The sequence below is a fragment of the Aquila chrysaetos genome, chromosome 3, assembly GCF_900496995.4.
Source record: "Aquila chrysaetos chrysaetos chromosome 3, bAquChr1.4, whole genome shotgun sequence".
NCBI classification, from domain to species: Eukaryota; Metazoa; Chordata; class Aves; order Accipitriformes; family Accipitridae; genus Aquila; species Aquila chrysaetos.
The window spans coordinates 31,621,145-31,643,000 of NC_044006.1; the positions used below are offsets into that span (position 1 = coordinate 31,621,145).

General features: G+C 40.6%; 1 protein-coding gene across 6 annotated transcripts in view; it reads right to left on the minus strand.

Annotated features, from left to right (window-relative positions):
- Positions 1 to 21,856, minus strand: part of PDE1C (phosphodiesterase 1C) — a 347,698-nt gene that overhangs the window by 284,964 nt on the left and 40,878 nt on the right. For all 6 annotated transcript variants that reach the window (XM_030007697.1, XM_030007696.1, XM_030007701.1 and 3 more), the window contains exons 2-3: positions 16,886 to 16,936; positions 11,065 to 11,236 (exon numbers count right to left, since the gene is read on the minus strand). In XM_030007697.1, the coding sequence (XP_029863557.1) occupies positions 11,065 to 11,236; positions 16,886 to 16,936 (223 nt within the window). The remainder of the gene's footprint in view (positions 1 to 11,064; positions 11,237 to 16,885; positions 16,937 to 21,856) is intronic.

Here is a 21,856-nt window from a genome sequence, read left to right on the forward strand (position 1 = left end):
GGGTGATAATTCAGCTTCACTCTTCCCACCACAGAATCACTGAAATGCTGAGGCTGGAGGGGGCCTCTGGAGATCATCTAGTCCAACCCCCTTGCTCAAAGCAGTGTCAGCTAAAGCAGGTTGCCCAGGACTGTATCCTGTCATGTTCTGAGTACCTACAAGGATGGAGACTCCACAACGCTGGACAACCTCTGCCACTGTCTGACTACCCCTCACAGTAAATTAAAAAAAAAAACCAAAAAAAAAAAAACACAAACCCAAACTCAACCCAAAAACCATTTAAAAAAAAAAAAAAAGAGCTTTTTCTTATGTTTGAATGGTATTTCCTGTATTTTGGTTTTTGCCCTCTGCCTCTTGTCCTGTCACTGGGCACTACTGAGGAGAGCCTGGCCCCATCTTGTGTGCTTCCTTCCGTCAGGTATTTATATTGATAAGCTTCCCCCAAGCCTTCTCTCCTCCGGGCTGAACAGTCCCAGCTCTCCTGGCTCCCCTTCTATGTCAGACGCTCCAGTCTCTTAATCTTCTCCATGGTCCTTTGCTGGACTCTTTCCAGTACGCCCCTGTCCCTCTTGCACTAGGGAATCCAGAACTGGACCCGGCACTCCACATGTGGCCTCACCAGTGCTGAGCAGAGGGGAAGATGGACCTGCTGGTGACACTCTTCCTAATGCCACCCAGGATGCTGTTGGCCTTCTTTGCTGCAAGGTCATATTGCTGGTTCATGGTTGAAGTTGTTGTCCACCAGGACCCCCAGCTTCTTCTCAGCAAAGCTGCTTTCCAGTCAGTCAGCCCCCAGCACATACTGGTGCATGGGGTTTTTCGCCACCACGGTGCAGGACTTCGTACTTCCTCTTGCTGAACTGCATGAGGTTCCTGTCAGCCCAGTTCTCCAGCCTGTGGATGTCCCTCTGGATGGTGGCACACCCACCTGGTCTACCAACCACACCCCCTGTTTTGGGGGTTTTTCATCTACAAACTTGCTGAGGGTGCACTGTGCCCCATCATCCAGGTCATTAATGTTAAACAGCATAAACCATAGTTGTATAAGCCATAGCACAGCCATGCTGGGGGGGGGGGGGGGGTGGGGTGGTGGTGGGAAATCGATCTGTGTAAAATATATTGAGTCAATTTGTGCTATTATAAAATTTTCATTAATTATTGTACAACTGCTTCAAAAAGAATGACATGTAGAATATGACAAATCTGAGTTTAACCTCACTTCAGTTCAGAAAAAAATGAAATGAGTTTGAAAAAAAGAGAGTAATACGGCTGATATTCTGCTGCAGCACAAAACTAAGAAGCCTGTATTCTGTTGATACCAATCAGTAATTTTTGTAAGAAATTAGGACAGTTTTGCTAGCAAAAGAGCTGATATGTCAGGATAACACAATTATTTATATTATATAATGAATTATAAAGCAAAAAAGCACTAAGTACATTTTTTTTCTGAGAGCCAATGCAATGAGCAAATATGTAAAGCCCAAGCAACATGAATAAAACCTACATGTCAGGTCATGGCTTGCCAACGCCAGCCTCAGATGCTCAGAAAGTGCCTTGGCTACACTAGAATCAGCATTAAAGCAGTGGAGAAAAAAGGGAAACAGTTAAAGGCTGTACTGATTCAAAGTCTGCAAGCTTCATGGAGTTTCTCTGAAAGCCAGTGGGCATTCCTCAGATGGGAATTTGCTGTATCTAGCCCAGGCCACTTTGATTAACATATTATTCAACAGCATCGCTCATGATTCAGCAAAAACACTCTACCAAGTTTATCAGATTTGTAACATTAATCAACATATATGCAAATGTCAGTGCACAAGCACTGTTTTGAAATATCAAGCCACATACTCAGATGCAGTAAATCACTGTAACTCCACAGAAGTCAACTGAGTTTTATGCCAATTTACACCAAATTTGGCCCACTGTATTTACACTACTACACTCTGTAATTCTTTTACTCAAGTACTGCAGACATTGCAGATAATTATGAGCAACTTTAAAAGTTTAGGAAGCCGAGAAACCCTCAAAAGGAGGTACAGTGCCATAAGAGGAATCCAATTTTCTCAAAATCTTCAGAATGAATCTGAATATTACTTTATTATGAATTATACTGTTTGGAATTAGGGCAGACTTAATTGTAACTGCTACAAGCAGCTGGAAGGATAACAAGCATCTTTTTGATTCAGGAGCAGATACTATTGTTGACAATTATATGACAAAAATCAATCTTGAGGTTCTAAGTACTAGAAATAGAAATGTTATCTTCATCTTAGAAACTGCAACTACAGATGCTCGCACTGATCTAAACGCTGCTTGTGCACATCATTTAAGAGGAAGGAAAATAAGCTTCTGATAGTTTTCCTTTTTACAATAAACACTCTTCAGTAGCTCTCATTTAAAAGAAACAGAAATTCAGGTCTAGTCCTTTTTCAGCTGAGCTCAGAGAAAATTTGCTCTGACAAGGAACTGCAAGTGCTCACATGAAAGAAGAGACAGATCAAAGGAACATACATAATGGAAGGAAGCCCTGGGCACAAATGGGGACCCAAAGCCCACATTCCTGGGTCAATTTCCACACCTCAGAATGAAGGCCTTTCCACCAAAAGAAGATACAAGATTGCTTTTTGCCAGAGTAAGAGCAGCACTGACAGCGAATTTAAACTACAGGCCTGGTTTCAAAACAACCTGAGTCAATTTATAAAGTTTAGATCAATTTATAAAGTTCACATGGAAACCAAGTAACACATGATAGTTTTAGCAGTCTTGCTGTGAACACTTCAGTAGATTCAGATCCAAAAATTATTGGAACTAAAAATAAATGTCCCAATCTGCAAACTACAGACACAGTGGCTCTGACATCAGCAAGTGCTGAGTACTCAGATGGATAGTGTGATAATTTCCAAATGAGACCTTTCTATTACATAAAATAGTTTCTCGAAATTGCCAGCAGGCAGCTTAACATGCAAAAACCAGATAAAGAACAGCCATTAGCAAGTTATGTGGGTAAGGGGTGTTGACAGTTCGCAGCAGCTTTACTTACCTAGATGTTGCTATACATCTGCAAAGTCACTGGTAGGCTGGGCTGCGAATTTCTGGCAAAAGAATTTCCAGCAAAATACAGCAGTTACCAAAAATCATTTTGCATGGGGAGGCAAACTGGACAAAACCTTCACCAGAAAGCACAGAGTCAAAAGAAAGATACACACAGCAGGGGGTGCAAACAAGGGACTCCAAGCAACCCATAGCCTGATATTAATAGCATTCCCGTGGGAATCAACAATTCAATCCATTGGATGCGTGACACCTGCAACAGGTATGGGGATTTCCAATGTGTCCCAGGTAAATGTTTAGCATAGACTCTCTCTTGGCTTTCATGAAAAAACTACATCTCAAATTTGTATCTCAATGCATAAACGGCTAGTGTTTTCCCAAGACAGAACACAGTTTTCTCTCCAGATCTGATTGTCATACTCAATTAACTGGAGCTAAGTATCCCTTTTTCCTGCTCCTTCAAAGCTCTTCACATTAAGAAGAAATGCAGGACCTTAGCGAAGATTAAGCTCTTATCCATCAGCCTTAAGATTATTTTGGGTAATTTCATGATTGCTATTGTTGTTATTCACTTCAAAATATTCCTGAACTCCTACTTGCAGGTTTTGTGGTCTCAAAACCAAACCAAACCTGTCCCTGATCGGATTTGATCTGGAGAACGTTTTACCACATCCTTTAGGAAAGCATCACAGTATAACGTACCACTTAACTTCATTGCCATCAGCCAGCCATTTAAAAGGAGATGAAACTGTATAGGAATTTCCTTTGAGTGCCTTTTTAATGCTTCTTGCTTACGCAAATTAAAGAACTCAAGATAAAGCTTCAGCAATTGATTAGTCAAAGACTTTTATCTCAGCTCATCACACTCTCTCTAACTGCCAAGAGTAAGAAAGCCACTATCCCATTTTCTCATTGGGAATGAAAAATATACCGTGACAGTCTTAATTCAATAACAGGATGAGCAACTTATGGCCCACAGGACTTGCACAGGCTGCCAGGACAATAAATCTGTTCCAGAGCCCTCACTCCCCTCCCTTCCTCCCAAGTGCCCTTCAAGGGCAGGCTGCAGGCTGGAGGAATAGGCCAGGTGGCCACCAGACCCTTTCCAGTGCTATTTTGCCTGAAAGCCCAGCTGCTCCTTCCCATTGGGTGACACTCCATGACAGTCAGTTCACGTCAGGAAACCCTGCGTCTCTGCATGGTCACAGAAAGACCAGGCTGGGTGTCACCACAAGGCATGAGGGGAGGGGGTCATGGCATACAATTCACTTAATCTACCAGAATAAGATATGTGGTCCACCCCACCAGGGTGATTAGACATGTTTCATATCATAATAGTAGTGACAATAATACCTTTCGTTAGCATGTTGTAGTACTCAAAGCTGCAGCACAAGCTATGACTGGTTTCTTATGCACTTGTGCTTTACATCTTTCCTACCTTCCCCATAGCAACACATTCTGTTACCTACTGTGTCTCCTGCTGCTCTGCTCTCCTTGGGCTTTTCCTCCAAATATTGCCCTGCCTGCTTGTGTGGTCACATATGGTGCCTCGTTCACAGCTACAGATGTGCTGATTAGCTAGGAAGTATGTTAGCACTGATCAGCCAGACAGCAACTCTCAGAAGTCAGCTTTTCTCTCTCCTATCCATTCCCTTTAGTGGGACCCTTTTTTATCCTACTATCAGTTTTCACAAAATAGATAGGAACTAAATACCTTTGAGAGGTCTACCATTCTGTTAAGTTACTGATCAAGTTCAGCTATGTTTAAGAAGTTAATGGGAAGGCTGACTAAGAGATATACAGCAATTTCCTTAGGAAAAGGATAGCCAGTTTTCCTTAGGAAACCAGGCTAAAAATTATGTCAACAGGAATTGCAAGGCATCCCAGTTTGATATTAGTATGTAGAGGCTATTAATCTCTCATGCTGGAGATAACTAAATAGTGCATTATTAAACGCTTCCTTATCAGAATAAAGGCTATCCCTAAATTAATGTATTTTCCTATACACAACTCCCTGCCCACATACAGTTTCTTCTGTAAACCTGCAAGGAAGACTGGGCTAGCAACTTCAGTAAGCCAAGCAACTAATCACAGCCCCTGGAACAGCCCTGTATACCCACAAGTGCCGCACAGACATTTGAGACTCATATGGTTGTACAGGTATACCACATCTGGATTTAAAAAATATGTTTGTCCTCTGTGTGTGGTGGGGTACCGTAGTCCATGTCAAGGACTGGGGGTGATCTGTATGCTTACAAAGCCAGAACTGGAAGCCTTGCACAGCTGCAAAACAAATGCTCAGAGTTTATTATGGTACAAGATTCAGGTGACATACGTCAGGCAGAGAAGTGTGGTCAAGGACAGGCATTGGGCAGTACTCAAAGCTTCTTTACTACCAGGACCTTGTTTATTCACGGAGCTTCAGCTCAAACTCTCATTCCCATTTTGGAAGTGGATTTGTTCCCTGCCTTTCAGAGGCACAGGTCTGTTAGGACACCCCACAGTCCATCTGAATTTCTCAACTTGGGTCTTTTGATGCATCTGATATTTACCGGGACAGAATCTCTGGCTTTGCTTGTCATCAATAATACATCTATCCCATGAAGAACAAGAAGACTGTGATATCAAAAAAAAAAAAGAAAAACCCCAAAAGAGAGAGAAGTCCATTTCCCTTTCAACTGCCTGAAAAAACACCCTCCTCTTGGACCTGTGTGGATATATGCAAAGAGAGAGAGAATACAGCCTTTGAACAGTAACTGGTATAAATCTTTCTCCTCTGATCATTCCCGCTCTGACTCATAAATCTCAATCTACCAAGAAATGAGTGCATAGCTCTCACAAAGCATTACATGCACCTAGAAGGGAGGCACAGTTAAAAGAAGAGAGAAGAGAGACAAATGATTTGGGGGCCAGTTCCTTAACAAACAGAACACTTTTCACTTCTTATTCGTCATAATGAGTATCAATAAACAACAGGAATAAGCAAGAGGTTTGAATACAACATCGATGAATGTAAGTTTAATGCAAGTAAAGTGCCTTATAGTAAGTCTGGATTGAGAAAGATGTTGAGAAAGGTGGTTTTCAGAGAGACTGCTTATATTTTAATGTTTAGTGAGACCTGAATCTGCAGTAGATGGGTACAAAAACCAATGAGAAAGTGTCTTTTTTTTTTTTTTTTTTTAGATAAGTTAGGGCAAGTGAGATTCATCTTTTTTAAAAAACAAGAAGAAAATCCAAATAAAAAAGGCAATAAACAAATACTGAGACCCGTAAGGAAAGGCGGGCTTTATTCTACCCCACAACTAGCCCTCAACTCCTGTTCTTCTGCGGTCATGGTCACAGCTCTCCCGCACAGCATCACCTCCCTCTCATTTTCAGACCTCACATACTAGCTTAGGTAGCTACAGCCAAGCTTTCGTGCTGCCCAGAGTGTCAAAACATGAGAGGTGGTAAAGGAGTCCTGCAGGTCCCTCTTCACCATGTAACTGGAGATGGGCTCTTGCTATGACTCAGGCAAGGCAGGGGGAAGGCTGGCTTATACCCCTTATTCCCATTGATGCCACCTTGACCCACACAACTGAGGCTCATGGGCTGACTCCCAGCACATGGTGCTGTGACTGAAGTTTTCACATTTGGAGCACTGCAGTATCACTTCCATCCTGTAGATCAAATGGCCAGTAGCTGGCATGAGCAAGAGTTTACATCACTCACAACCAAACCAGAAATACAAGAAGATTAGCTGCCAGTGTGATTTAAGACTTCCAAAGCAGAACAGAAGCAGACAAGGAAAGGAAAGCAAAGCAAACTGTCCTTGGAAAGATAAAGAAACTTTGCAGCTGACATAGGAAAAGCAGCTATTAAGGTAAGCAGGGATGTTACCAGTCTCAAGCTAAAAGCTGGAAGTATTCTGAAAGGTGATGGCAATTAAGAACCCATGCAAGTCTTGAGCTTAAAAACTCTCTGACTTTGAAGGAACTGAATCTGCCTTTCTGGTTGCCAGGACATAGAGCCTTGGTAACAGATGACAGATATCACTTCCTAGTTCAAGTATAGCTACATAGGCATCCAGTAAGGCTTGTCTGGTACAGGACAGAGGGTCTTTGCCACGTCTGCTGACTGTTCAGCTGCCTGCTACCCTGATTGATCACTTTGGAAACACTCCTGCCCCAAGCCCCCACTAGATAGAGCCAGCTGGACTACTCCATGATTCCAGACCAACTTTAACTGTCACACAGGCCCTGGACCAGGATGGGAGGCTGCAGTGAGCATTTTGTCTCAGATGAGCTTCTCCACTCTTCCCTAGATGTCTCAGTCACCTTGTACCATAGGATCTCTCCTGCCACAAGATCAAGCACAGCCATTACATCCCATAAGCACCATCACAGTCATATACCCCAATGCAGTGTCCCAGGTCTCTGGACTCAAAGTTACAGTCCATCTCTCCCGTACATCAAAACCAAACAAGTCTAGGAGAAATGATCTTGGACACATCAAATTTTCAGCTGGAGCAGTGCCACACGGGTGACTTGATTCACTCCAGGCAGCAGTCTGGGGACAAATGCAGCAGTTTCTCTCATATCCTCCAACATAAAGCACTTCCACAAACTTGTCTGTTGTTTCTCTGCTCCCCCTGGTGGGTGCCAGCCCAGCATTATCAAAATGCCTGCTTGGGTAGCACTGCCAGGGAGCAGCACACAGAAGCTAAAGCAGGCTGTAAAGTATTACACAATCTCCTTAATTACCACTGTTAATTCTTACCAATACCAATAGCACCACTGCTCATTACAGGGACCAAGCAGATCAAAAAGCAGATCTAGGAAGAGAGTTTCTGAATTGGAGACTTCAGTGTCAGCAACCACTGACATCTCCAGCCAATAGCCAGATCATGCAGCCCTGACAAGGCCGTACGCCCACCACCTAATATTCCTGGGCATCAATCCACAGCCACTGCCAACAACTGTACATACATGGATGCTGATCCATGCACAGCTATTCAAAAAGAAAGTGATCACAGTTCCTGTAATTGTGAACTTGCATATTTGTGCAAAGAAAGATAGTGGATATATCAGATTTGTTGCATGAATTGTGGGCCAAGAAGCTAATCATTCAGTGTGTCTAATTATATCTTTTCCCTTGTCAAAAGGGGATAATCCACCATTGTCCATATTCCATTGTATTCTCAAATGTAATTCAAACTGGGGCCTCCCCTGCCTTTACTAGACAAATAGACTAAATGCCAGTAAGAATGGATTTTAAATCTATATTTTAAGCACTGGAGTAGTATAACTAGTCAAGACACAAAATTACTTATAACTGCTTGCTCAGTACAATACTGCGAACAAGATGATACTACAAACATGTTCAATTCTCTCTTTAAAAAGGTATTCAGCCTTGTTTAGACCAATCTTGTGCTTGTTCTTGGTATCTTCAGAAAAGAGATAGTAAAATAATTGTATAAGAAAATCAAGCCCCATCAGAACACCTTTTAATTAGGGAGAGATCGTGCACTATACTTATTCGGGGTGTAGAGAAGGGGTTGGTTTCATTTGGTTTTTGCTTTACATCTTACAGATGGATTATTACTGCAGGAAAAGTACAACTGAAATGACTGAAATAATCACATTCCTCCCTTCATGTTTAAATGCATTTCAAGCTCACATCTAGAAGCTGAACAAAATCAAATATAGATCTCTTCCTAATATTCCAAGCTACAGAACAATAAGTACTGCACAGTAGAAAACAAGATCTAATACAAGAGGTGGCAACTGGGATTTCATGCTGCTTGTATGTATTCACATAAAAAGATATGCAATCACAAGCAAGTGTGACTCATTTGACACTGGAGAGACATTTTCTTTTTAACTATGCATGAAAGGGATAGTTTCGCCATACACTGCTCTAACAGGAGTGAATCAGAACTAGTAAAGGAGTCGCTGCATTTTACAGTTTGTAGCAGTCACATTCGAAAACAAGGCCTGGTTTTTCTCTCTAAAATCAGTTCATACAAGCCCAACATCGCCCCACACACCCCCTGAGATTTAGCCACCAGATTCCCAATTAAGACATGCTGGACTGGACAACTTGTAAAGCACATTTCATTCCACAAAAGGCAACAGGGTAGCAAGATCTTCCACTAGTGTCTAATAAACAAGAAACAAGGAAAGCCCATGCTTGCCAGGCAATCACATACACTCAGACACACCAGTCAAACTCTGTCACGGAAGCACTGGAAGATCACAACCCACAGAAGACCTTGATGAATCGAACATGCAACCCATCATACAAAAGATGCTACCGCCCTCCTGAGCCCTAGTTTGCACCATAATATCAACAAGATCCCAAACTGAATAAAAACACCACAGTGTTTTTATTTTTTCATGTCTTCAGACAGTAATTGCAATGTACTCTCTTATCTTCCACTCCCCTGCATAGCTCAAGCACACAGGGGGCTTCCTTTCTTTATGAAACTAGACAATTAAAATTTACTTTGTAACAATAATTTGTTTGGATTTCCATCTATAAAAGCCTCCAAAAATGCCACATCGTACAGTAATTTCTATACTGGTGAAAAACAAAGGTTCTGTAATGTTTATAAAGCCATTTAAACTGCATTAGCAGAACTATTTTGCTAAATTACATTTTCCAACTCATCAGTCCTTATTATGCTATATACAAGCTCACATCTTCCAAGAGTTACCCCTACTCACATAATCAAATCATGCCATTTGAAATGCTGTGACATTATTTTGTCATATAAAATGGTTGAAATTATCTTGACGATGGCAATGTAAGGATTGCAGCTACCCAGAATTTGTTATGAGAAGTGAAAGCTGAAAAAGAGTTCAATCTCTTGAAATTATACATTTTAAATATCACAAACACAAAGACACAAAGTGTTTAAAAGCCATTAAATATTACGGGTCATCATAAAAGGAGGATCCAGGTTCTGAAACACTTGTCCTGAAGAATTTAAATGGAAATACTAAAGAATGAAAATGCACTATGGAATTACAGGATTTATGTATATAGACTGACAAACTCACTTTATGGTACTATGTTTTTAAATGTCAAGCAGTATAAACAAGATATCTGAAATTACCACCTAATATAATGACTTAAATAAGTGCCTTCAAAATAGTGATTATATGAAGACTGAAATAAGTCTGACCGACTGAGGTATAATCAAAAATCACTGTAGTCAAGAGAAATTTATCCAAAGCAAAAACCATTTTATGTTTGCACACATGTATGTTTACTATAAAAGAAAAGTGGAGCATAGTTTTTCAACAAAAACAAAAAAAAATGCTCGAAAAACACTTGGAAAAATCCATTCTGCCACTCACTTCACTTTTGCTGGGCATGCCAATTTTCACATTTTGGTCAAAGATCACATGGCTTCTCTATTTTACCTCACTTTGAGAAAATTATTTTCAGAAAACATGCCTCCAAGAAACATCTGACAACTGTACGTCCACATGATTAAATAAGAGAGAGGAAAACCCAGTAATAGATATATCACACACTTTACAACAGCAGCAATCGCTTGCTTGCAAGCCCCTTGCCAGAATCCTTGTCCTTGATAAAATAAATTAATGCTAGACAGTTCTCAAGACATCACATCAACAGAAAAAGGTTTAGCTCTCTTTTGCATCAACAAAGCACATCATCTGACCTAAAGTGCAAGTCTTCATCACTAAACCACTTTCAAATGAAACAGTACCAACCTTCAAAGACATCTTCATATAATGAGCTGTCTTTGCTGACCACTTTGACTAGATACAGACTTTATATCTGTCTAGTTCATAATCTTTTAGGAAGGCTAATGAGGTCTGCGAAGTAAAAGACAAGTCCAGTCAGTATTATTTATGGACCTCTTTTTTCACTGTTATTCAGTACAGATACGCAGCATTGCAGAATCCTTCAGTATTGATTTCTCCCACCAAACCCACACTGCAGACTTAATCTTAAAAAGATATCCTCTCAAGGATAAACAAAGTAAACTCATATCCATCAGACCTGAAAGACGCTTTCACCAATGCCTCAGGACTGTCCACCGGCGGTAGTTCATCCGCTAAGATTTCTTCAGGAGGTCTAGGGTCACTGATGATGGTCGGCTTTGGCCTTTCCTTGAGATTGCCGGTCAGACCACCGATAATGGTGTTCCACAAGCAGTTTTGTGATTTAGACCCTGCAAAACCAGAGAATAAGGAAAATAAATTCATAGGCCTATTGTTGTCTCTCAGCAGTCTGGAAAACAAAGATGGTCTGTTATCTTTTTACCTCTGCATCACCACCAGTTTGGGATTAAGCCTGAAAACCTGAAATAAAGCTCAAAGTGGAGATAAGCACTAACTTTCAGGTCATTCCAAATCCAAGACCATAATGCTTCCCATAAAAAGACTTGATTACAGAACAGGGAGTTTTCACATCTCAATAAAAACCATCCTCTCCACATTGTACTTAATTTATAGCTTAGCATGTATTGATGTGACTGTATTTTAAGCCAAAGAACTAACCAAAAAACAAAGTACCAAATCAATACAATAACAATCATTGAGTTTCTTAAACTAAAGTTAATAGTGCTTAAATTACAGATTTAAGATATCACTGAAGGACTAGTATCAGGAAACATATTTTTCTGTTGAAATTTCAACTTTTCTCAGTAGACATTCAAATGCCAAAATATTTCTATGGATGATCTTTTTACATTTATCTAGAAGTGTCACCAGGTGCCTCTTGCATGTCATTCAGAGAACCCATCCTCATCTGTAAGTCTAGTTCCACTGACAAAGTACAATTAGCGCCCTTCAATCAGATCTCCTCCCAGCCTTTGAAGAAGAGAATACATGACTTACAGTTCATAAAATTTAAGTATCTGTCTCATATTTTCAAAAATTTCCAAATGGCTTCTGAATAAATTAGGCACTTCTGAAAATCCCAGTGATACTACCATACTGAACACCTGTGTCACATTCTAACTTCAAGTATTACAGAATATACATGGGTGAGTTAGCAGATCCCAAGAAGAGCAGCTAAGTATAGACATACTCATTATTTCAGTTAAGAGACTTCTCACAACAGAGGTGCAGCAAACATTAATCTTACTGGATTCCAAAGTAATAAGACGTACCAACTCTGCTAGTAGTCATTCTCCATGGGCTTTTTATCAATATGCAAAACGAAAAAAAAAAATCTGATAAATGGGTATTTCTGAAGTGAGCAACTGATTTTATAATAGACTGTACAGGTAAGATTTTAAAATATTTTCCCAGCATTCAGACTTAATTATCCAGTAGAGACAATTAAGAAGCAAATAGCAGACCTAACACATGGATTAAGGTTGACTTTTTGTTGCAGTACACAGTAAGTACATAACAGGAAATCAAATAGAAGAGTTGTTATCCCATGTCTCCTGAGAATATATCATGAGAAACTACCCTGTTAGAAGCAGCAATATCTGCTGCTACGGACAGGTGATGGCAGCCTTATTTTGCTGGTTGTCTTAAATGCCTTGTTTTCACACAGCCTAAATGGTGCAAAGACAGAAGATCAGCAAGAATCTTCATCTACCTTCTCCAGTACAAAATAATTTTCAGACTATTTCCTAGCTAATCAGGAAAGCTTCATACTCATAGGCTTCTCTGCTTTTAATTGTCAGCAGCTATTTAACGTACAAGAACTGTATTTACCCAGATGTACAGGTAGCCTTGATGTCCTATGCTGAGTTCTGTGGTACAATAGTTACAAAAATTATTTCTCACACCAGGTAGTCCAAAGCCAAGTACTGTCTACACAATGGCTGCAGAAATAAATGCAACATCAATACATCTTTATAATTCAAGGACTTGCAATGTTATGGCAATACCACTGTTTCTGTTCTTTAGACCACCACCCAAATTTCCCAAAATCTCTTCATTTTACTTGAAAAGGTAAGCATTTGTTTTCCCATTCTGTAAGGGGAAATTTAAAGAATGTAAGAGCTTTAAATTATCTGACCATACAGGCCACCTGTGATAGAGCCAAAAATACTATGATTACCTATTGTCTGTTGAGGACCATTTCTTTTGCAAAAGTATGGCATACTCAGCACAGTTGGAACCAGAAGTTTACCCATCAACAAAGAAAAATAAGTTGCCATCCAGCCATACATGCTGTACACTAAGACAGGAGAGCACGACACCAACACTTGTAGAAAAAAAGTTGCTGTGCACTATTAAAATTATATTTTGTGGAAAAGAGCGTCTCTGAAGCCACTTTTGTAATTTTGAGGTTTTCCCCTGCAATTACTCCAAGGAATCTGCTGAGCTTCCCAAACCACCACCTTCTCCCTATTTCCTCAGCTCTGCTCTTTCTTTTATTCCACAAGCCCTCCAGCTTGTCAGGCACAGGACAACTCCATGGTCCAGGAAAAAGACATATTAGCCTTTTTCTGCACTTACTAGATACAAGTAAGTAGCTCACTGTTTGCACTAGCACTGAAAACCAACAGTGACAGGTTAACTAGTTGCCACTGAAAACCACATAATCACTCAAATCAAACCTTTTTTTTCTTTCTTTTTTTTTTCTTTAAACAAAAACAGTGCAAGAAAAACAAGCACTTATTTCAGCGTATACAGTTTTTCTCCCTATGTTCTCTGCACATACACCCATACCTTTTCCTCCAGCATGGATATCCATCCCATGCAGCTTTCCTCTGTGATTAGATCTAGGCGATAGACCCAGATCTACTTGGCTCTTCTGAAGATCAACAGCAGCAAATCAGCCAACTAACATGAATTAACCAACTTCACTAGAGCAATGAAATGCCATGCCCACCTGTCCTCATCAGCGTTCAGCCTGCCCACAGCTATGCTCTGGTCAAGGGCATTCAGCAAATGATTGTTGTACTTAACAGGCCTGCCTGAGCAAACACCAGTCAGGAGCTTCCAGCTGCCTGAAATGCTGAAAGCTTGATGAATTTAAATCGCCACAAAGACTGATGGTACAGTGGTACTTGTAGCAAGATGACTTAGTGAGATACCAGGCACATTAATGGCTGCTAAAGGCAGGAGTAACCTCTTAAATTCAAAGTCTCCTAAATGGACTGAAATTTGACATTTAAGAGTACAGGAGATCAGGTAGCCCTAGCATTGGAATGAATAACACTTAACTCAATTTTAATTTCAAATCTTTGTGAATAAATGTAAACATTTGCAAAAATGCTTCTCCCTCATTTTATTGTACCCTGTCAAAGATGATTATAGCTGAGCTAGAAGCAAAAGTAAAATAGGCTTAGGTGTTGTAATTTAAAAAGCAGAACTCTGCTTAAAGAATCTGTGGGTAGGTGTTCAAATACTTTCATATAGCCTGAAAATATTGTTACACTGCAAGTCTAGCTACCTGGAGCGCCAATAACCACACAACTACCATTCCCACTGCCTCACTTAACAACACCAGCAGCCTTTCCCTCTTCTTTGGTCCTGAACTAAAGGGGAAACAGCTACATGCTCCAGAGAGCTGTGGACAACAGTCAGGATGGACAAGGCTCATCTGGGTTTCGGTAGGTTATCTTGTGTTTGGCTGCACGCACAGAAACTTAGATCAGGTAGATAAGGTCAGCCAAAATGGGTACGTTTGTTAAGTGTTCAATGACAGACCAACTGTGGTCCCAGTGAAATGTGTGAAGGTTTTACTGTTAACCTCAAATGGGCAGCTGTTAGGGAGCAATGGAAATCCTGTTCTCTGTTGTGAAGATGAAGCTAATAATAACTGCTTTTGAATTAATCATTTGAGTGAATGTGAAAGGCACAATCCAGGAAGATACCCAGTCTCAGGTTTGTGACTTACACAAGAGTAATGACGATAATCCTCTATGACTTCAGTTATTGCTTGAATCATTGTCCCCAAATGCTGCAGTTTTTTCTGCAGTCAGGATGTTTTTGAATGCTTGATCTGCACTCCACTGTTTGTTCAATGAAACATGGTATGGTAGAGTAGGTTATAATAGTCTCAGCATAAATTTGGACATCATCCATTTAACTCACGTTAGCACAGCACATGCCTCAGACATCTCCCTCCTTTCCATAACATAGTTCCCATTCTAATCTTCTTTCCCATTCTCACAGAATTGTCACCTTATACTGCTCATGACCACACAGTCATCATTAATGATACCCTATGAGAAGCCAGCTGGATCATTAAATCCTCCACCTGACTTCCAGATCACTAAATTTAACTCCTAACAGTGAAGGTCTGGTTTACACTTTGAATTATCTCCCTTCGTCTCTATATTATGCCTCTGTGACTATTTCCCAACCAGGCTTATCTAAGTGTTCCTCTCTGCATTGCATTTCTCTTACTGTCAAGTAGCCTGCAGACTTGATCTCAGCTCCACACTTAATCCCATGCAGCACTGGGTCATACAATGAGGCCTTATAAGGGGGTATCCATTCAGCTGATAGCCATCCAACGGTCTGTTCTCCTCCATGTAATGCCAGTCACCCCTACCTCTGCAGATAAGGCTTGTCTGCCTGGCTGAGAACCAAGATTAAAGCAGGAACAGAACGTGGTTGCTCCTGGGTCTCAGACCTGCACCCTATACACGTTCACCAAAAATCAAGTTCTTATGAATGTCAGAATCAGAACTGAAATGCCAGCTCAGTTCCAAATTTCATGACATTATGCTTGACCTATTTGTCAAGCAATATTGCAGCATGAAGTCCTTGTAACCCAAATATCCAGGAATAAACAGTACTTGGGCTGAATATTCCAACACCGTACCTAGTATTCAGGAACGCTAATGGACAAAAAGCAGAGTGATAAAGAACTTGAAAATGTTTGCATTTACATTTCCCTCCTCTGTGATTTCCTTTTCCATAAGCATTTTCAGGGTTGAACCAGCCAGGACTGATGAACAGAGGCCCTTCTTAAGCTTTACTGTCTACAACGTGAAGGAAAATAAACCCTAAATCAGGAATAAGGAATGCCAGTACAACTCTCTCTCAATCCTGTTCAATCTCCTCCATCACCTTCCATGTAAGTCACTACATGCAACAGATTTCCTAGCCACAGACGTTCCTTCTACATTATGTACCTTAGCTACCTATGTGACGTATGGCATGCTCAGAGTGCCATCCTGTGACTGTGTGAAATACTGCACCACAGATGTAAATTATTTTGATGGTTTGATCTGCACCACCCACGATGATGGCAAATACCCCCTTTCAACAATGAGAAGGGGATTTTTTCCCTGCAAAGTGATCACAAATCAACATGAAACTGCATGCATTATGAATAGGATTTCCTATCCTCCTCCTCATTCCTACATATTTTGTCACGTGTGTTTTTAACAATTCATATGGTCAAAGTCATGGTCAGTTGGTGCTACATTACCAGATGCATCCCTTTGCTTTCTTCAAAGTTGGGTCACTTATTTCTGATCCCAAGCCATACCTTTCATTCCTAACCTTGCTGTGTGAAGCAAAACGTGATGGAGGAGTTATCAGTACGGTTTAATTACATTTTTTTGTACACTAAGGCTTGACCCAAATCTCGTTGTAGCCACTGTAGTCAACTTCAGCTGGCTTTGTGACACTTACATTGTTATAACCTTTTATGCTTGAAACAACAGTAAGGCCACAAAGCCTTCCATTCTTTTAAATTTGCATCAACTCTGTTCAATAAGACTGAATTTCTGTAAGTGACTTTTCCAACTACGTACTATGCTTCCTCAGTTTAGTACTGTAAATGAACTGTAATAACAGGGTGGACATAATACGAGATTAAAAGACTTATTAAATGTGTTTATTTCTACAGTCAATATAGAAGTCAGACAGTTAAAATAAAAAAGCCTACTTACGGGCAAATCGTGAAAGTGGTCGTGCATTTTTGTCACCTGCCTCGTTTGCAACTGAAAGGAGAAAATAGAGAGAAATAAAAAGCATTCAAATGTAAATGTTACATTAAGATTAATGATAATAGCAACTCTCATGCATATAAGGGAGAGAAGACTGTTCACAGTAACAGCAGTTGGATATATACACATAGATATATAATACTTTTTTTAATGCCACCAAATATATTACTTTGCATGTTTGTCTGTCTGTCTGGTTCAGTTTGACTTTCAGAGTCAGGAGGGCACACCACAGGTACCTGCAAACATTGTTTTGTCTCACATAATAAATGAATCGTATAATTGCCCAACATTCAACCACTAGCCATTAACAGTACATAGAAATATATGATCACAGCCATCCTTACAAATTCTATTTTATATTGGACTTTTTTCCAGGTCCTAAATACAACGTCATTTTTCCCATTTGCATTAATGTATACGGGAAGAAAAAAGTAAGATTATTCCACCTATATAAAGAAATGCACTAGCAACTTTGGAAGCCCAGAGCAAATTTAATAGCAAATTAAATTAAATTTAACAATCTGTGCAAAGGAATCCTCTGACATTTGGAACTGCATATAGATATCACCTAGAAGAAAAACAACCCCGTACAAATCCTTCTTTTTTCTGTCTCATATTCACACTGGCATAGCTCTCGACATTTCTGTGACCCAGTCGGTATGCAGTTAGTCAAGAGCATAAACAACTCTTTGGGGTTCTCACAATATTAAACTACAGCTGATAAAAGAGAAGAGTTATCAAGGAGAGGAATTACCACCCATGACTTTTTTTTTTTTTGCAGCTAGAATAATTATGAGGAACAGCACTGATGGGCACATAGGGAGGAGAGCATATTGTAAGTGCACACAGAAACCTTGCCAATTCTTTGCTTTCTTTAAAAATGCTGTTTTCTAGAGACAAGACCAATCCAGCTAAGAAATCCCACAAAAGGATGCAAAACATGACCAGAACTGAGACTCACAGCTTCCTAGCAAGATAATGTCAACTAACTATAATGGACTTTTTGAAGACAGAGAAGACTTTTGATGAAATTTAATTCTTCTGACAAGTCTTAAGGTTGCCAGTTTAAGTTTGGCTTTATTTAAGACCCATACCCAGTGTCACTCCAGCTCTCCCTACTTGCTCTCCAATCTTCACCCGTTGATTAAGGTGGCTCCAGCACTCGTTGTAGTGAACAGAGGGACTCTTAACGAATCACTGCCTCATTTTGCTCCCATTAGCCAGTAGATGGTGCTCTTAAAACACTGGTGCCTCTCCATCAGCCTGGGGAACTCGCCAGGCTAGCCGGAGCGGGGGCCCTGAGGTCTCCCGGCTCCCACAAGACACCTTTCCTTGGCTTGAGTCCATCACAGGTACCTGCAGCACAAACCCCATCCAAATAAGCCCTCCCGGGACACTGAGTGCAGAGACACCAGAGTGACTGCACAGAGTTAGGCAGGTCTAGAGCAGTTCATCGTTTCAGAGTCAAATCTGGCTCTGCTTGAGGTGATGGCGTGCTGAAGGAGAGGCAGCAGCATCCTCCATGGGACAGGGATCAAGAGTTGGACCCAGTGAGATCAAAAACCATGCCAGAAAACACTGCTATAGCCAATATGTAAAGGTCAAGCGGCCAGGTTTTGTCTTTAACTCAGTGATGACGGTTTGCACAGCAGGTAGGCTGAGAGATCACCTGCCGGACTGGTCCCTTCTGGGGTCCTAGGTATCTCTCCGTGTTGCAGCAGAGCCCGGGCAAATTCATAACGTGCACTGATGTCTAAGTTGGAACATCAAGCAGACTATTAGGTCAATGAGGAAAGAGCCTGCTGAGGGCCTTTTAACTGCACTGTTATCTGCTTTAGAATATTTCCCCTACTCCGGTGGCAGATGGCACTCCCTGGTCACCAGGGGCTTCAGGTACACACAAGGTCTCAACTTTGTGCCACCCTCCAGCTGGATGCTGCAACAACAGTTTTGGAGCACTCCAACCACCATCTGTGTTTGGGCAGCTCAGCTCCCAGACTCACAGCATCCAACACAACAGGTGTTGTTAACCCCCTCAAAAATAAGCATTTTCCAATTCCAGGCTGCTCAGGTTTGTTTTCAGTTGTCAGTGCTTTCCAAACATCAGATGGTGTCATATACTGAGTAATGCCCTTCCACCTGGCATACAGCCATGTGGAGCAAAGGTGAAGATAGAACACCAAAGCAATGAGCCGGACAGAAAGCACTGTGGATGCTGAACCTGCATTACTAGCAAGATTCCTGGTACCAGTGAGCTAACTGCTGCCTGGGAATTGTCTGGGACCAATGAGGTGTGTGCATAGGTGAGATCTCAGGTTTGTTTATCCCTGCAATCAAAGGGGAAGGATTCAGAGGCAAAGAGCATTTCTGCATTTGCTCTGTGTGAAAATCTTAGAAGATTTTACTTGATGCAGTTTTTACTGTGGAAATTCTGCATATATATCCTACAGTTGTCTTACAGGAGTCTTTGGAGACACAAAGAACTAAGAGACCTACGTATGTGATACATGTAAATGAGAAAAGACTTTTTCTCCAGATGGCCTGAAATCTTCTGCACCCTGTGTTTATTCAAGTTTATTAATAGTAATAAGCTTTTGGGAGAAAGCAGGTATGAATTAATGAAGCTGGAGAAAGAAGCTGAATCTCTGAGAGAGCAAGTCACAACCCACACCAAAGACGATTTCTGGTATTTCCAAAGATTTCCTGTCTCTTCAGATATGCTTATTCTCCTGCCACACTCTACCCTGTACACTGAAGTCTAGGCTGATTATCATCTCTGATTAGATGAGACTATCAGCATGAAAACTGCAGGTATTTCCTTCATTCTCCTAAGTGAGTCGGACCTTCTTCAGTTTCCATCCCCCCATTTTTAATTTTTTTTTTTTCATACTCAACCATGCACATTTGAAGTTATTTTCCGTTCTATCCTGGAAGCAAATAAATCTTGGTGAAGGGTATACCAACATGCAGGTAGGTTGTAAGTAACTTCTGTTCCTTCAGAAAGACAGCCGTGACAGGTACGAGATGTCATCCTGTAATCACCCCATTAGAGCAAAACATTCACATGCTGTCTGTGCTCTCTTGTCCAAGTAGACAACAAAATACCAAGCCTAGCCAAATTCCTTCTGTTTCAAAAGTATTATGTTGTATCATAACTGCCTGAAAATCTCAAGAGCCTCTCACTGCAATTATAAAAATATCTTCATAGGCATGATCTGTTCTTTGATTAACATGGATCACTCATATGTGAGTTCACTGCATGCCCACTTCATGGGCAGGCTTCGTTTTTTAATGTCTGTCCTGTTAAACTATTTCCTACAGCTTGCCACCTTTTTCTACTGGAGGCATCAATTTCACCAGTACACCCCCTCAGCCAATTTAGCTTTCAAAGATCCTTTGTCAAACTTCTAGTACAATGCAAAGAAAAACATACCACTTCGTAGTATTGACTTATCAAGACTGACAGAAAATAGCACATCATCTATATTTTGCCATTAAGCAGCTGAGAGGCTGAAAAAAGAAAGTCAGGTATTTTTTACCCACCAGTAAACACATTCTTTCAAGGAGACTTCTTTTTTTTTAATCAGCCAAAGGGCAGATCAGCCTAACTGTATATTTCACACTGCTAGTAAACTTGTCAGTGTTAGGAAAAGTACATGAGATAAGGTGAGAACACAGATATGTAGATAAATTTACATTGAACATACAACTTGAATAAACTCTTCTCTAGGATTTTTCTTTTTCTTTTCTTTCTTTTCCCCTTCAATGCCACATATTGTGAACAGCACTCCTGTGAAAAAAATCTTTGGATTGCCCTAACATATCATCTCCTGGTAAACTTTTCCTTTAAGCTCAGGAGAATAAAAGATAGTACTGTGACTGTTAAGACAACTGTGCCCGTCTACTTTTTACAGGCAAATCAAAGTAAGATCATCTCTGGAAACTCCAGTGGGTTTTGCTCTTAAAGACTACAATGCCATTAGATGTTTTACAAACTTAACAAGCTCGATCTTAAGAGTAGCTTGTTTTTTCTGCTTACCCATCTTATGAGACTTTGCCAGAACCTGACTGCAGTGCCTGTTATGTCCTGCCATTTAATCTGTGTCAATTTGTATCAATTTGTTCTTGCACCAGCAATCTCTTTAAGCTGAAGTATATCTTTTTTTCTGGTGCTTAATCCTCCTCTAACTTGGGCACAGAAAAACTGAATGTCCCTCTTCTACCATCATTTTGTGGACTAAATACACCATGATCATCTAGTTTTGCCTTACAGAATAGGTATCTTCATATCCTCTCCCCGTCTTTATTGAACCTCTTCAATGTCAATTCACTTCCTTACAGGTACCATATGCAAACATTAAGAAGGCTTATTCTTGGCTGGTCACACATTAGTTGTGTGCTGTGACAGCCCCCTCATACAATTAACAGATTCTCAGATCACAGCAGAAGTTTTTGTTATTAAGTCCCCAACTGCATGATCTTTCACTCTGTACTACTTAATTTCAGCCCTTGTTGTTAGCCCCATCCTCTGGGTCACATGGATCTTACTGTGAGATATTCAGCTCCTCCCCTGTACTGGCAACGCTTTGTGTCCTCAGGAGCAATTATCAGCACTTTCCTTTTTTCTGTGTCACAGTCATTAACAAAATGCCTACACAAGATCAATCCCACACAGGGATGTGAAGCACAAAAGTACCAAAGGAAGGCTTTCCTGGTGGCTGACCCATTTAGAAGCTAAGGTTCCTCATAAGAAAACCTATTCTTGGGGATTTTGAGTCCAATAAGGGCATCAGAAGAGTCTCAGACCAAATGAATAATGCATCATAAAGAGGCAAATTCTGCTTCTGAGAGTTTTTATCCAGCACTACATAAACTGCAAGCACAGGAACCGTGCAGCCAGTGTGCACATTACTA